The following is a 16,930-nucleotide window of genomic DNA, read 5'->3' on the forward strand; positions in this document are numbered from 1 at the left end:
GGTGACCTTGTTATGACATGTAGAGATTGGTAATGCTAAGAGACCAAGGTACCACAGCATGATTGTGTCAATAAAAAAAATACCAACACCGTATTGTCCATTACAATGAAAACAGTACATTGGAAATGGAACATGGTCTTCGACGCATCTAATCTGCCTGGCAATGATTATTCGTCCTTTCATGTGAGGTGTCCTCTTATCAGAGGGTCCTCCTATCACAGGTACAATTGTACTGTATACTGCTGGGTGATGGGTTAGGGGACGGGGGAAGTACACATTCTGAGTGGGGTTAGGTAAGGGTGGGGAATATTCAGGTAAAGGGTGACGTTGCGGGGGTCAATACAGTTGATGCAAGGCAAGACCAACAGGACTGTATAGGCTATAATGACCACAGGTCAACACATTACGTCCAACGAGGGCGAACAATACCCATTGCTTGCTCTCTCCACCAGCTCCACGGAACATGGAGCTGTCAATAACTGTGGCATAAAGATTAACGATTTTGTTCCCCAGGGTGTGTGTGTGTGTGTGTGTGTGTGTTCGTGTGTTCGTGTGTGTGTGTGTGTGTGTGTGTGTGACACGTCAGTCTCTGTCCATCTGTTTGTTCGTGACGTACATTTACGTCTATTTTGGGCTCTCATGCGTGCGAATGCATAATTGTATTTAATCTTGTATAGGTCTGAGTGCAATTTAAAAAGCGCGCGCGCGTGTTTGTCTGTCAGTCTGTCTGTCTGTCTGTCTGTCTGTCTGTCTGTCTATGTGTGTCTGTCTGTCTTTCAGTGTGTGTGTGTGTGTGTCTGTCTTTCAGTGTGTCTGTCTGTCTGTCTGTCTGTCTGTCTGTCTGTCTGTGTCTTTGTGTGTGCGTCTGTCTGTGTCTGTGCGTATGTATAAAAACCTCAATACTATCCTTTGGGAAGCTTCAGACTAATCAAATCGACAGCATTCCGAAGACACAAACACACACAACTGAACAACAACATGGAACAAATCACTCACTAAAGAGACCAAGCAGTGTTTTACCATTCAACCAAAAGAGGATCATGAAGTGCACCCGAACCTTTTAAGACTCGATATTGAACGGCCTTTCTTCTTCAAGGCTTGCTTTTTTACACATCCTTCATTAGTATCATGTAGTTATGATCCGAAACACTGAATGACGTCTAACGTGATCTTTCAGTTTGATTATTCAGAAGAAATATTAAAACATTTCCAAGACTATTCCGTAAATAAAGTAAAATATTAATACAAATTAAATATACAAGCACGAGAAAATGCCCAGTTGTTACGCAATTTATCGTCATTCTTAATTGGCCATGTGTTTTGTTTTTCTTGTTGATGTATCTACATCATAAAAATAAAAGTGTCTGCAACAGGAAATGTAACATTATTTGTATTATGTGTCATACACCTCATCCAGTCTTACATTTACAAATGTTTTGTTTACGGGTCTGCTTCTACCAGGAGGGAGCATTATAAATTGAAAAAGATGAGGCGGATACTAACATAACAGGAACCATAAAAACAAACAGAATCACAGTTAAACCAACCAGCAAACTAGCTAGTACATTCACAAAATAAAGTTCGGAAGTTAAGGTGCAAGAAGCCATTCCTAGAGCTTTTTAAAATATCTAAGCATACCTCTTCTGTGAAACAATATTGGTTAAAAAGAGTTATATGGAGTTATTCTTTGCAAGGTCCCAATGTTGCGTGCATGTGCACGTACGTATTAATTGCCACAGGATCATAAAAACCCTTATGCACAATACACGCTCTCAGCGACTATATATAAGGAACTCGTTCATTGTTAGCTCGTTCCATTACTGCAGGTGTGTATAATCTATCCTTAAACAAGCGCACACGTCTGATTAGCAAATACGTCCATATGACAGGGCTTGGCACGTCAATATAGCACCGTTGCCATAACACGGCCACTTAACACACACACATACTCACATAACCTATATTATACGTGTACGATTGATTATGTGTAACAGAGAGCTTAGTCTCTTCCAGGCCGATACCGTGGACTATATCTGAGCCCTGTACCGTGTAATACAAGTATATCCACTATAGCTGAGCCCTGTGCCGTGTAATATAATCTTTTGTCTTTCCACCGGCGAGTCTCAACCTGCGTGCCAGTGAGCAGTTCTAGGCTTTTTTTCTCTCCCTCTGCGGACCCCAAGAAGAATTAGTTCGTCCAAGCGTGCTTCCGTCCTGCTATTCCGTGCTGCCACCATGATAGCTCACAGTCAAACCTGTCTCATGGACTAGATTAGAATGTGTCATCAGTTTTTGTTGTTGCTTTTTTCTTCCCGAAAGCGGCGTATGGCTGCCTGAATGGCGGGGTAAAAACGGTCATGCACGTAAACACCCACTCGTGCAAAGACATGAGTGAACGAGGGAGTTTCAGCCCATGAACGAAGAAGAAGAAGAAGCTGTTGCATTTTGGTTTAGAACAAGTTTTCTGTAACGGTACTTGCACTTCTTGAGCAAAATAGAACCAAACTTTGTCCTTTAAGTTCCTGCACAGTCAAATCTGTCATTCATTGGGAACAATGTGACACGAACTTGCCCTTTTCTAAACAGATAGGCTTCATTACTGTTTTGGAAAAACACAAACATATTTTTTCTCTCAATACTTGTGGACTTCCCATGCCTGTGATTTCTAAGGGCAAAGCCTGCACAGATTTTATTAGTGGATTTAGTAAGTGTCCTATGAGCGTCAGGGTACACAGGGCAAGGCGGGATAAAGTGTTTAACTTGTACTTCTTGATAAAACTCCAAAAGAAAAGATCAAAGTTGGTCCTTTCTGCACAGACTCCATTGCTAGTTTTCAGAAACAGAAGTAATCTCTTCTGAATATTTGTGTCTTTCTTTGCTGTATGTTGATGATGTGTGAGACCAATTGTCTGTAGAAGATGTGAAGTTTATACAGGAACAGTGTAAACCATCAGATCAGATAAACCACAACGGATCTTGCCAGGCTTTTTCATTCATTGGGATAAGACCAACCTCCGGCCAATAAATGGAGCAAATATGAAATTGATAGCCAACTGTTTTCCTGTGCAAAGTGGGGCTTTGGTTTCATGAATTCATTTATTAGCCGGCACTAACGTCAGTTTGCAAAATTGATCCAATAACAAATTCCCACTCTGCGAAGAAAGCAATCATGCCGTTTATTCTGGGTATGGTTCCCAACTGAGAGATGGGCTAATCTCAATCAAAAAGCTGGGTCAGTTCTGTTGTAGTTTGTGGTGTGTGTGTGTGTGTGTGTGTGTGTGTGCGTGTGTGTGTGTGTGTGTGTGTGTGTGTGTGTGTGTGTGTGTGTGTGTGTGTGTGTTGTGATTGCTTCCACTAGGAGGGTTTGTACCTTTAATAAGGTGCTCTGTGGAGCAGACCATGGGGTGAGATGAGACAGGTATCTGGGTTTCTCCTCGCAGTCCTTTACCGTGAGAGGGCTTCCCTCCTGAAGGTTTGGCGGAGCTTAGGCTTTCCAGGGAACCGTTAAGCTGAGTTGTACACACATACACTCTGAACTTGGCTGTGCTGTTATGGAGTAGATGACAGCCATAGAAAAGTAGCCCCCCCTTCACTCGACTCAGTTTTCACCTGTGTCTTAGTTTCGTCGAGGAAAAGAAAAGAGGGACACAGAGAGAAAAGAAGGAAGAATGAATGAGGTAAGGTACTTGTGGATTTTGTTTTTAATCAGTCGTCAAGGATTTCGTTAAACTACAACCCCTATTTCAACCTCAAATCGCTGCCTCCACTTCCTCTCTCTCCTTCTCAACATATCATTAACCACCCCCCCCCCCCACCCACCCTTACCATTCTACCCGCCCACAACCCAATCTTCCCACCTACCTCCGGTCCCCCCTCCCTTTCCCTAACTACTATCTGTCCCTCCCCGATTTTGAATTTGATGACATGCTTGAACTGTGGTCGATGTATTGCTACATACACAAGCACAGGTGCCCTTTTGCTCATCCCGTGTTGTGTTGGAATTCTGAGAACGATAGTACCCTCCCCACCCCCCGCGGGTTAGGGGGAAGAATTTACCCGATGCTCCCCAGCATGTCGTAAGAGGCGACTAACGGATTCTGTTTCTCCTTTTACCCTTGTTAAGTGTTTCTTGTATAGAATATAGTCAATTTTTGTAAAGATTTTAGTCAAGCAGTATGTAAGAAATGTTAAGTCCTTTGTACTGGAAACTTGCATTCTCCCAGTAAGGTAATATATTGTACTACGTTGCAAGCCCCTGGAGCAAATTTTTGATTAGTGCTTTTGTGAACAAGAAACAATTGACAAGTGGCTCTATCCCATCTTCCCCCTTTCCCCGTCGCGATATAACACGTCGTGGTTGAAAACGACGTTAAACACCAAATAAAGAAAATAAAGAAAGTACCCTCCCCAAAAGGTATTCTGTGCCCTCCCCACTAGTTTTTCTACTGCTTGTGTCCCTCTTCTTTGTCCCTATTTACACAGGGGAGTTTGCCTCCACCATTAAAATCTGTCAAGAAAACGTGAACCCGGTCCACTGTCGTTTATTAGTGTGGGGGGTTACAATACAAAGCTTTTTTTTTTTTTTTTACTGGTCAAAGTTCTTTTGACATTAATAGCTCCATCCGTCTTCTCCATCTCATTTCCCTTTTCTGCTTCCCCTCATATCCTTTCTCCAGAAGCTGTTTCATTTGTTCAGTTTTAAGAGCCGAATATTTTGCGAAATAAAAAAAAACCAGACAGCGAGTGAGAGAGAGACTGCTGCAAGAAGTTACATTCTATAGTGACTCGGTAAACATCTCACCCCAGTTCTCCATTCCCGTTTCTGATTTTGTTTTTCTCTGCTGAAAATGCTTGGGTTTCTCTTTTGTGTAAGGGTGTCAAGAGACTGGCTGGTCAAAGTATTTAGTGAATTTAAAGATGACACGGACAGCACTTTAGGTCAGTGTTATTGGAAATATGATAGGCGTGCTTGTTATTACATACATGAACCAATGTTTTATGTTTTATGTGTGTTGTCCTATACATTTTGTTGTTATAATCGTTTACAGGCAGGCAGGGTGTGCCGAAGAAAATTTTGCATTTTTTATGTCATATTTTAATGGGCAATAAAGTGCTGTTATTGTTATTGTTATTGTTACATTGCCGTTGTTGGCCAGTCTCTCTCGGTGAATGGAGTATATGCGATTCTTGTGTGTTTTCCTGCATATTTGCTTTTGAGTGTCGTCAAATCAGAAGGGTTATGGAAGCGTCTGTAACTATTAAGTGTATATTCTTCAGTTTATTTGTTTGTGCGTTTTGCTAGTTCGCTGAGTCGCTCGTTCATTCGTTGAACAAAAAAACCCATGTGTAAATGCACGGAGCATACAGAACATGTAATCCAAGAACACTTAAACAAGGAAGTTGTACGCACTAACTCAGAAAAGTGCTCAATAAAAAAACAAAAACACACTACTTGTCTTTGTTCTACTTGGAAGGCCAAAGAGCCTGCCACCACCTGCCTTTACTTTGACTGTCGCTGCACGCGCAAAATGATCCATGTCTTTTCTCTCTTCTCTCAATGCATTGCTGAAGTTGATATTAATCGTCCTCAGTGGCATTATCAGTACATTTTTTTTTTTACATCTGCATGACCAAAGTTAAGAAACCCAAAGTAAAGTCACAAAGTACATTACAGCCAATCCAAAGGACTAATACTGTCCGGTTCAAAGGCACATGTGGTCAATCCAAAGGACTAATACTGTCTGGTTCAAAGGCACATGTGGTCTATCCCGTGTAAACGATTGGGCTCGCTATCTTACATCTGGCCAGGCTGTTACATGGTACAAGACCACTCCCACCACTTGGACACATACCAAAAATAAACTCCCGAACTGCTTCCCGCACAGAGTGGGTATTTTTCCATGAATTAATTGTTTCAAAGGCACTTTTGAGGTGATAGTCTTATCCCAGGTAAAAGCTCGCACAGATCGGAGGTACTGAGCAAAACTTTGAAAGTCTTTGCCTATTAACGTCTAATGAACGTACCTTTGTTGTCTTATTCCTGTTTTTCTTTCACTTTTACGGAGATAACATGCAGGGACCAACATAGATAGTTAAGCCGTACCTTTTCCCCTATATGATGCAAGAGTGGTTAGGCCTAAAAAAAAAATAGGTGTGGTTACGGTAACCCGACCTACCCTATTTTTAGGGGCCGACCCTATAACTTTTTATTACATTTGTCAACAAAAAAAACACGAAAAAAACCCAAACCGAGTGCAGAAAACGCAATGAAAGCGAAAGCGCTCGAGTCGCACACTTATTTCCCTGTCAACTAGGTTTAATTTGTACACATTAGAAAAAAAAGTTAAAAAAAAAAAAGTGATTGCCTACCTTCCTACCCTATTTTTTTTGGCTATGTTACCTTAACCACACCTTTTTTTTTTGTGCCTTATGATTCAATGTTAGCTGTTGAGTGTTCAGCTTCTGAGTACCCCTGGCTTTTCTTGCCAACATGGTATAATACGTAAATATATTCTGAAGATGTGGATCGCGGGCTGTTGTTCATAGTTGCAAAATAACTATCCTTTGCAACGTGATCTGTGATGATTCTTCCAAAGACGATTCTTACTTTTCTTGTCTATGATATAAATCGGAAGTGGCCTTCTATCGTTGATCAGCTGAATGTAAGCAAGAGTTCAAAGTATAGCTAGACGAGTTTGTATGTGTTATTGACATTGTCGCACTGATTAATGAAAGTATACCTTAGTGCGCGCGTGTGAGTGTGTGTGTGTGTGTGTGTGTGTGTGTGTGTGTGTGTGTGTGTGTGTGTGTATACATGTGTGTGTGTGTGTGTGCATGCTGCACGCGTCCGCTCATGTTTCAAAGGACCGCTATCCAAAAGCGAAATAAGTCGTGCATCTTTAAGTTGAAGAAAAACAACAGAATTGCCACTATTACGAAAGTCTGACTTTAGAGCAAGAACTGTGAGGCCGCTTGGTGGATTTGGATTTCATTCTATGCAGGTAAAAGCCAAGGAGTGGCCCTCAGAATGACAACAGCAAACTTAATCAGTGTTTGTGAGAGCACAATTACCCAGCCTTTGAAGGAGTGGAGGGTTGTGGTACATGCACAAAATAACAATAGGGATAGGGGGTAAGGGGGAATGGAGGGGCAGATAGTCAAAAACAAAGAAAGATATGTGTGAAGTTTCAGCCGTTTATGCTTAAAATAGCAAAGGATGATAGTGTTCAGCTGTTCTCCTAAAACACACCCACCGTAGCAACTCTTTGCCATGAGTAGATTAATTTGTATCATTAATGTTCACGGCTGCAGCTCTCCTTTTGCCACTCATCATGCTCATAATTATATGTATTTTATATCTTTCCTTGCAATCCATATTTGATATTGGTTTCACCTTATCGTTGTTATTTCCAGTCTAGAACAACAATCTTCTGATTTTAGAATTCATTCAGCTGTCCTTTCTTTCTCGAATGATAAATTCAACACGTTCTGTTAAGTTCGGGTCGCACTAGTGGTCCGTTCGTGTCTGATTGTTTTTGTCTTTATGGGTTTTAGCATCAACCACTTTGTCACTATCCGTCGCGATATAACCTTAAACGGTTGAAAACGACGTTAAACACCAAATAAAGAAAGAAACGTTGTCACTACATAGGCGGGGTTGGTGCCTGTGGGGTAGTTGGTTAATAGGGAGGGGGAGAAGAAAAGAGCCAGAAACAAAGAATACATTTTGCGACAGACCTAAACCCAAAAATATCTGCCTCATTCAATGACAAAGACGTGTGCTTGCTGATTTCAGTGCTTATTACTCGCTCCGATGCCAGACGTTTGGTTACGAATAACTGTCAGGTTCTCTCGTTGAATAATGCATTTAAGGGCACTTACGACCCTTTTCTACTTCTAATATTTTGAACGTGAACAAAAGTCCAAAAAAGACACACAAATCACACGGACAGGCAGACGCAGAAAACACAAGTAAATAAAATGTAAGAATCTATTCATAGTCAAGCCAAATGCAGACATAATTATGACAGACATAGACACATATTGATTATTATGTCTTATCCCATGACACACAATTCAGAAGTTAACCAAAGTACAAAAAGACAGCCAGCCATTCGAAAGACAGCCAGACACAGAAAAGACTCACAGACAAAAAGTAAGGGTTGGCAGAGAGAGAGACAGAGACAGAGAGACAGAGACAGAGGAGACAGACAGAGACAGACAGAGCTAGGGGTAGGAGACAGATAGAGACATAAAATGCTTAACCCTGCTCCAGATAGACATGGTCAAGGAATAATCTTTCTTATTCAATAACAAAGATTTCAGATATTAAGTATCCAGATTCTAGAATCGGAGAGAGAAACTGAGAGTCCCACTAAGCCTGTTGGTTGTTTGCCTGTGTGCAGAAACGACAGGAGGAGAAGCAGCAGAAGCAGGCCAAGGAGACGGCCTTGCAGGACATCTGCAAGCAGTCCTTAGGTAAGTCACACCTACTAACAAAATAATTGTGTAGGTACAAAGAATATATCTGTTAACATGTGTATGGAGAATCAAAAAACAAGAAAGGTAGGTTGTTGGAACGTTTGTTATTGACAAAACAATACATTCACAGATATTTCGACCCAACGGTCTTTTAAGTATCTGTGAATGTATTGTTTTGTCAATAACAAACGTTCCAACAACCTACCTTTCTTGTTTTTGGATTCTGAATTTTGGAACGTTGGCAGTCTCTTTGTTTTTGGATGTGTATGGAGATTAAATAAAAAAAGGTTAAAAATAATAATAATAAAAAATTAAAGTTAGCCTGACACTTGTCAAGCTATAGGTTGCACGTGCATTGATTGCCAAACATTTTGAAGGACCTGTCTGATTTGATAGCAGATTTGAGGTTTCACAGTTTGAAATTTAAAGATGTTTATATATTCCTTATCGTGTATGTTTGGTCCACCTATCAGATCTGCCCATCCATCCACTTGGACGCATACTAAACACCCATTGGCATAATTATTGACATAGTTTTTCACAAAGTCAATTTTAATTAATCTCACCTAAATTTAAAGATGTTTATTATTCCTTCTCGTGTATGTTTGGTCCACCTATCAGATCAGCTAGGTTCTGTTATGCGTCTGATATGTATGTCTGTTCGCTATGAAAAAAAAAATTTAAAAAAAAACATTTGGACGACGTGAATGTTTCGTTTTGTCTCGAAGCAAACATTCCATAAACCTTCTTCTTCGTTCATGGGCTTAGACTCCCACGTTCACTCATGTTTTAAGCACAAGTGGAGTTTTACGTGTATGACCGTTTTTACCCCGCCATTCAGGCAGCATACGCCAATTTCGGGGGAGGTATGCTGCGTATTTTCGTGTTTCTATAACCCACCGAACTCTGACATGGATTACAGGATCTTTTCCGTGCGCACTTGGTCTTGTGCTTGCGTGTACACACAAAGGGGGTTAAGTCACTAGCAGGTCTGCACATAAGTTTACCTGGGAGATCGGAAAAATCTCCACTCTGAACCCACCAGGCGGCAGCGACCGGGATTCGAACCGATTAGGAGGCCGACGTCTTACCACCACGCCACTGCGCCCGTCTATTCCATAAACCAACTTTGCCGCTTGTTTTGTTTTGCTTTTATGTAGTGGAGGAGTGGAAGGATAATTATAAGAACGAAGCCCAAGCGTCTTGTTTCAACTTTTTATTCGTTGTACAAGAAAACAATGCAAGCAAACGTAGAGGCCGAAGGCAAAACCCGTAGACAGAGAAGCAAATGTAGTGAGGTGTTCAGCTGCTATGAGCGAATGAATCCTTATGCCGGTTGGTTGGTTAATAATAATAATAATAATAATAAAGTGTATTTATATTGCGCCTATCCCTTACAAAAAACAAAAATATTTGGCTCTAAGCGCATTACAACATGTGAAGGACTTGGTACAATCAAGTCTGACAAGTACAACAGCACAATATACAGTCGGTCTCTTAGGTAAAAGCAGCTTCGACAGTTAAACACTTCTACTAAAAGATCCTCTAACAATTTACAAACATAGTTAAAGAACATCGAGTTAATAGGAATTAAAAAAAAAAGGTTCTTATAATAAAACTATCTAGCGAACGACGAAGAAGAAGAAGAATAAAACTATCAATGGTTACTTAAGTTTTACGTCCTCACAGGAACTAGAGCCTATTAGGGACATAAAGTGTTTATTGATGGCCGCAGGAGCGGTCATCTATTGCAATGCATTCGGAGAACTGACATGTCTCGTTTTGTTACCGTTCTCACGAGATCAGTTACAGGTTTTTCTCTCTGTCTCACTCTCTGTCTCTCTCTGTCTCTCTGTCTCTCTGTCTCTCTGTCTCTCTCTCTCTCTCTCTCTCTCTCTCTCTCTCTCTCTCTCTCTCTCTCTCTCTCTCTCTCTCTCTCTCTCTCTCTCTCTCTCTCTCTCTCTCTCTCTCTCTCTCTCTCTCTCTCTCTCTCTCTCTCTCTCTCTCTCTCTCTCTCTCTCTCTCTCTCTCTCTCTCTGTATGTATGTCTTTGTCTGTGTCTCCCTCTGAGTCTATCCGCTTCTGTCTTTCTATCAATCAATATGAGGCTTATATCGCGCGTATTCCGTGGGTACAGTACAGCGCAGGGATTTATTTATTGTTTTTATTTTTATTTTTATGCAATTTATGTCGCGCACATATTCAAGGCGCAGGGATTCTATGTCTGTCTCTGTCTATGTGTGTGTGTGTGTGTCTCTCTCTCTCTCTCTCTCTCGCTCTCGCTCTCTCTCTCTCCCATCCGACTCCTGGCACACAGGTCAAAGCAGAGGTTAACTTGAGTGCACGTGTAGGCTACCTAGCAGGAGGGGGGTGATTCGGATCAGAAGTGGGGTAAAGCACTTTGGTCTTCAGTCTTCGGGTTATAGCTTTCAGTGGAGAAGATACCAACATGAGGGGTCGAGTTACCAAGCATCACGTATTACAAGCAAATCCTTATAAACAAACTAAAATTATATGCAACATAGGTACGGTATCTGTAATAGTGATACAAAAATGACAAAACGATGAACAAAAAGACAAAGATAAGTTTGTGAGAATCAATTTCTCTCAACTGACGATACATGAAACCGGTCAAAATCAAAGTGACGCTTTGGTCAGTTCGAAACATTATCGTAAATAACACAATAATATGCAGCCATCTAGCCTAATCATTGACTTCTATACAAACCTAAATATAATTAGGACCATATCAAAGATAAAAGGAACTTTGAAAGATAGAAGTTGGGTAGATATATAGGGAAAGGTATTATATTAGAAATTGCGCCAGTGAGGTGCGCGCGCATCATCGTATCGTCTGCTACGGAGTAGATACCTCCACTTTGCGGTACTGTACTAGGCTGCTTCACTATGCGATGGTTAGAGTGTTTAGGGTAGCGAATCGAAGTGCACTTGGCTACATCTATTGTGTGTGTTTTTTCACACAGTGATGTTGGCAATTTGGACAAAACGAATAACAAGGCCTTTGTTTGCTGACTTGTTGTTGTTGCTGTCCTAACACCTGTTCCTAGTCCCGGTGTGCTCTCACACTGCCAGCTGCTCCATCCACAGTATAGCCGAATTTCGTTCCGATGCCAGACTTACCTATTTTACAGACGGTCCAGGGAGCTCAAAGTTGCTTTTGATCAGTTAAAATAAAAATAAATAATGTGTCGGCATCTGTGAAGCGCAAGGCAATCAGACAGCTCCTTGCAGTCTTGAGTGAAATGTATCTGTATCAGTGACATAATATTTATTTGATAGACACTCTGGACTCTCGTATCACGTTGCGTACTTTGGTATCCTTCATCTGTCGTCTGCACCTGCACACTGAAGAGGATGCACGTGTACAATCATGCACTGTGTGTGCGTGTGTGCTTACGTGCGTGCGCGAGTGCGCGCGTGTGTGTGTATGTGTGTGCGTGCGTGCGTGCGTGCATGCGTGCGTTCGTGCGGGGTGCGCGCGCGTGCGTGGGTGCGTGCGTGTGTATGTATGTTCTCGGTATCGATTAAAATGTCAAAAAACTACTCAGTATCCATTGACATATCAAAGAACTACTCAGTTTATAGTGAAATATGAAAATCAGTAACCAGGTCAGTCCAAAAACGAGCGCAGAGGCAGCGGCGATATAGATCTAACCAAGTGTTTGAAACAGGCATAGAGGGAAAGAAAAAACTGACAAGCTGGTGACAGGATTAATCAATCACTGTGATCTACACCTGTCGCACTGCGATCACATAAAGCTAGGGGCGGAGTTGAATGACAGAGGAGGAGGGGGGGGGGGTAGTTGAGGTGGTGAAGCGAATCTAAAAGCACAGTCCTGCCCGTGTAAAGGGAACACGCGTGTAGTTTGTTTGTTGTTGGGGTGGTGGGTTTTTTTTTTTTGGGGGGGGGGGGGGGGGCAAAGAATTTTGCGTGAGCTAAAGGAGCATTGGGTCGGGGGGAGGATAATTGAGGGGGGGGGGGGGCGCACAGTCCTTCTCGTGTAAACGGTTCGGCTAACCATCTGAGATGTGGCCAGGTTTTATCATGGGATTATGCCATCCCTCCGCTTGGATACATACAACAAAACGAACAGCATGGATGCGTTTGTGAGCAGAGCTAGTGAGCTGATTTTCTTTTTTTTTAAAGTACAGTTCGGGATGTTGATTGTTGGTATGTGTGCAAGAGGAGGGATGTTCTTATCCTTTGTAAAAGCCTGGGCCGTGCAGATCTGAGATAGACATAGACATAGACATAGAACACTTTATTATCTCAACGAGGAGAAACTCAGGTGTGGTGTATCAAGCATTACAATAAACAACATAACACGTAAGAACATAAATAAAATATCGAGGCGCAAATAGTCCACTCATAATAGTCAAGATAAGGACGACAATATCAAAACAAATATATATGTCGTATCCATTCTGTACAATTTGCGCATTATGTACAATGAGCAGCATATCGTGCTCATTGTATACAATGAGCAACAAGTTTTGCTCATTGTATACAATGAGCAAAACTGTTGCCCATTGTATACAATGAGCAAGACCATAAAGTTGCACATTGTATACAATGTGCACCGAGTGAGCAAGATTGTTGAATGACGTTCAAGCTACACTGATATATGAATCATAGTGAATGGTAAAGTGTTCAAATAACGATTTTTGTTATGTTTAAGCATTGTTTTAATTCTCATTTCGCTAAAACTAAACAGTGTATTAAGAATTTAGTTATTGTAAATTAAAGGGGCAGAAAACAGCTAAAACACATGCTTGAATCGGCAAGGAAAAAGTTAAAAGTTGCACATGTGAATGATTGCGTGCGCGTACCTATACCGATGTATGACAGAGCCAAAGGTGATCAAAGAAACCTACTCGGAGTCATCACTGAAGTGGACCGCGACAGAGGAATGTACACCATTGCGACAAGACACGGACGACTCGCCTCGAAATTCAGTCGAAACCAGTTCGAAATCAACGAGAGCAGGTTATTCACCCAAGATGACATTCCAGAAGAAAACCGGAACAAGACGAAATCAGTCAGGGAGACCGCCATCGCAACCAGCCGTGGACACGGCCAAGGCTACGCTAAATGTAACTGCCTCGGAGTATGCACAACAAACAAATGCAAATGCTTCAAAGCTCGGCTTCAATGTACTTCTCATTGCCACCCCCGATCTGCTAAATGCAAGAACCATCATGCTTAAAAAAGAAGCAGGTGACCTCTGTGGTACGTTGTTGTCGTTGTTTCCATGTTTTAGCGTGACATGAAAACATGAGCGTTATTAGCAAAAGCGTGAAAGGCGGTGAAAACGACGCTCTCATTAGCAATGACATGACAATGTGAGCGTTATTATGAACGAATGTTATGTGTGTGTGCGTGTGTTGAAACAACATTATTTGTTGTATTTGTTTTTATTGTTTAATAAATTTACAATAATTAAATTCCTAATGCACTGTATAGTTTTAGCGAAATGAGAATTAAAACAATGCTTAAACATAACAAACATTGTTATTTGAGCACTTTACTCACATATTCCATTCAACCATTCACTATGATTCATATATCAGTGTAGCTTGAACGCCATTCAACAATCTTGCTCACTCGGTGCACATTGTATACAATGTGCAACTTTATGGTCTTGCTCATTGTATACAATGGGCAACAGTTTTGCTCATTGTATACAATAAGCAAACCTTGTTGCTCATTGTATACAGTGTGCAAGATATGCTGCTCATTGTACATAATGCGCAAATTGTACAGAATGGATACGACATATATACAGTACCACCTGACCACTGATGAGACACAATAGTGTCGAAACACGTGTCTGGTCTGGGTACAATTACAATGGTCCTCCTCAGGACTAGATTTCCTTGTGATATCTCCCCCACAAAGGGACTTTGCATTGTAAATCTCGGAAGAAAGTCTGCTGACTTTCAATTGTTTCTTTCACAATTTCTGATGTTTTATATATATATTTCTCTCTCTCTCTCTCTCTCTCTCTCTCTCTCTCTCTCTCTCTCTCTCTCTCTCTCTCTCTCTCTCTCTCTCTCTCTCTCTCTCTCTCTCTCTCTCTCTCTCTCTCTCTCTCTCTCTCTCTCTCCCGACTGAAACTACAATCCGATTCTGAAATTTATATCCCTAACTACACTTTTTTGCGTAAAGATGCTACCCGATCGCCACAGACGGGCCTTGGCATATATGTACATAATGACGTGATGCCTTACATCACCCGGCGTCCGGATCTAGAGACCGAGGCCGTGGAGTGCATGTGGGTTCAGCTTAAGCGTGGTGCTAAAGATTCTACTACACTTATTTGTATCCTGTACAGAAATCCCTCTTGTAACTTTGCCTGGTATGATGACTTCGTGCACATGATGGACTTGGTCACAACGACAAACCCAAAGTCTGATTATATTCTTCTAGGGGATTTCAACATTGATTTACTAAAACCACACACGTCATGGGAGTCAACCTCCAATTTATTCGGGCTGCAACAACTGGTTCAACAGCCTACAAGAGTTACTCCCACCTCCTCCACCCTATTAGATCATATATATACTAATAATGTACGCAAAGTTTCTAACGTACGAATTTCGGATGTCAGTCTCAGTGACCACAGTCCAATCATGTGCAGGTTGTCATGGAGACCACCGAAGCGTACCAAGGCCGAGCATACAACCATTGAATATCGCTCAACTAAGCACTTTGACCAAACTTCCTTTTTGTTCGACTTAAGTAGAGTCAACTTTTCCAGTGTATATAGCTGCGATAATCCCGATACTGCTTTAACTGTTTGGCAAGGTTTATTTATGCCTATTGTGGAAAAACATGCCCCCATTCGAAGGAGGAGAGTTAAACAGAAGACGCAACCCGGTTGGATTACAGCCGATATTATGGAGGCCATGAAAATTAGGGATGAATTAAAGAAAGATTAAAAAAATTGACGAGTACAAAATCCACAGAAACAAAATAAGTGTTTTGGTTAAAAACTCGAAGCGCAGATACTTTGAACAGATGATCTCTAATAACTGTGATACGGCGCATCTCTGGCGTGCCATGAACGAGATAACGCATAAGAAACGTAAGCCGTTCTTATCGCCCTCGATCGTGGCATCGCCAGACACGCTCAATGATCATTTCCTGTCCACGGCGTCCCTCCTTCACCAGTCTAATGGTCCCCCGACCCCACATAGCGATGAATTCTCAAACTCCCCTCTTTCAGAATTTTGTAACGAGAGGCTACGGTCTAGTGACCAGAGTTGTATCCCCGAGCTAGCAATACACGAAGTAGGTAAATATATTTCTGAATTGAAAAATAAAAAATCTGTGGGCGTGGACACTATCAGTACTTATATCTTAAAACTTTCTCTTCCGTATGTTGTTGAACCCTTAACATTTTTGTATAATCTATGTATTAAAACCGAGGGCTGGAAGTGCGCCAAAGTTATTCCTATTCCAAAGACATCGGATTCTACTGACATTAATAACTTCCGTCCCATATCCATCCTCTCAGTACTTTCAAAGCCTCTTGAGAGGCATATTCATAAGCACGTGGCCCATCATATGGAATGTTACAACCTTTTCTACCAGTTTCAATCTGGCTTCCGTAAATTTCATTCTTGTTCCACGGCCCTTGTCCGTCTGTGTGATACCTGGCTCTCAGCTATAAATGATTCTAAAATCGTCGGTACCGTTTTCCTCGATCTGAGGAAAGCCTTTGAAACAGTAGACCATACTCTTCTCATTCGCAAGCTTGAGTATTACACGCACAGCAGTCACACGGTAAACCTGCTTACATCATTTTTATCAAACAGAACCCAGCGCGTCTACGTAAACGGTCAATATTCAGGCGATGGTTACTTAAAATGCGGAGTTCCTCAAGGTTCTATTTTGGGGCCCTTATTATTTTGCATTTTTATCAACGACCTGCCCTTGCATATAAAAAATAACAATGTGTCTTGTGAGCTCTTTGCCGATGACAGTTCCCTTCACTCGTCCTCAAAAACGTTAAATCAGGTGCAATACGATCTTCAACAGGGAATAAATGATGTTTTTAAATGGTGCGTTCAAAATAAAATGACATTACACCCTAAGAAATCAAATAGTATGGTCATAACATCCAGACAGAAACACCAGATGTCTCATTTATTATTTGTAGAGCTAAATATGTCAGTTGGGATCATGTTAAAAATCGCAGTGTTTTTCGCAAAATCGTACTTGACAACCCCCAGTAAAAAAATTCTAAAAAAAAAGTTAATACGTCGACCCCCTTTTTTCTTTGCACAGATGTGTCCATATTGCTTAAAGGAACCTGTGCACAAAATGTGTAACGTTTCTTTCACGCGATTTGAACACACAAGTAACCCTGTGTCTGTCTGTGTGTGTGTGTGTGTCCGCGATGCACGGCCAAAGTTCTCGGTG

The 16,930-nt window shown here is 41.4% G+C and overlaps 1 protein-coding gene across 5 annotated transcripts in view; it reads left to right on the top strand.

Moving 5' to 3' along the window:
* The window catches only part of LOC138964484 (glutamic acid-rich protein-like), a 266,503-nt gene that overhangs the window by 180,606 nt on the left and 68,967 nt on the right, over positions 1-16,930 (top strand). For all 5 annotated transcript variants that reach the window (XM_070336452.1, XM_070336453.1, XM_070336454.1 and 2 more), the window contains exon 4: positions 8,406-8,478. In XM_070336452.1, the coding sequence (XP_070192553.1) occupies positions 8,406-8,478 (73 nt within the window). The remainder of the gene's footprint in view (positions 1-8,405; positions 8,479-16,930) is intronic.

Source organism: Littorina saxatilis, linkage group LG4, assembly GCF_037325665.1.
Source record: "Littorina saxatilis isolate snail1 linkage group LG4, US_GU_Lsax_2.0, whole genome shotgun sequence".
Lineage (NCBI taxonomy): Eukaryota > Metazoa > Mollusca > Gastropoda > Littorinimorpha > Littorinidae > Littorina > Littorina saxatilis.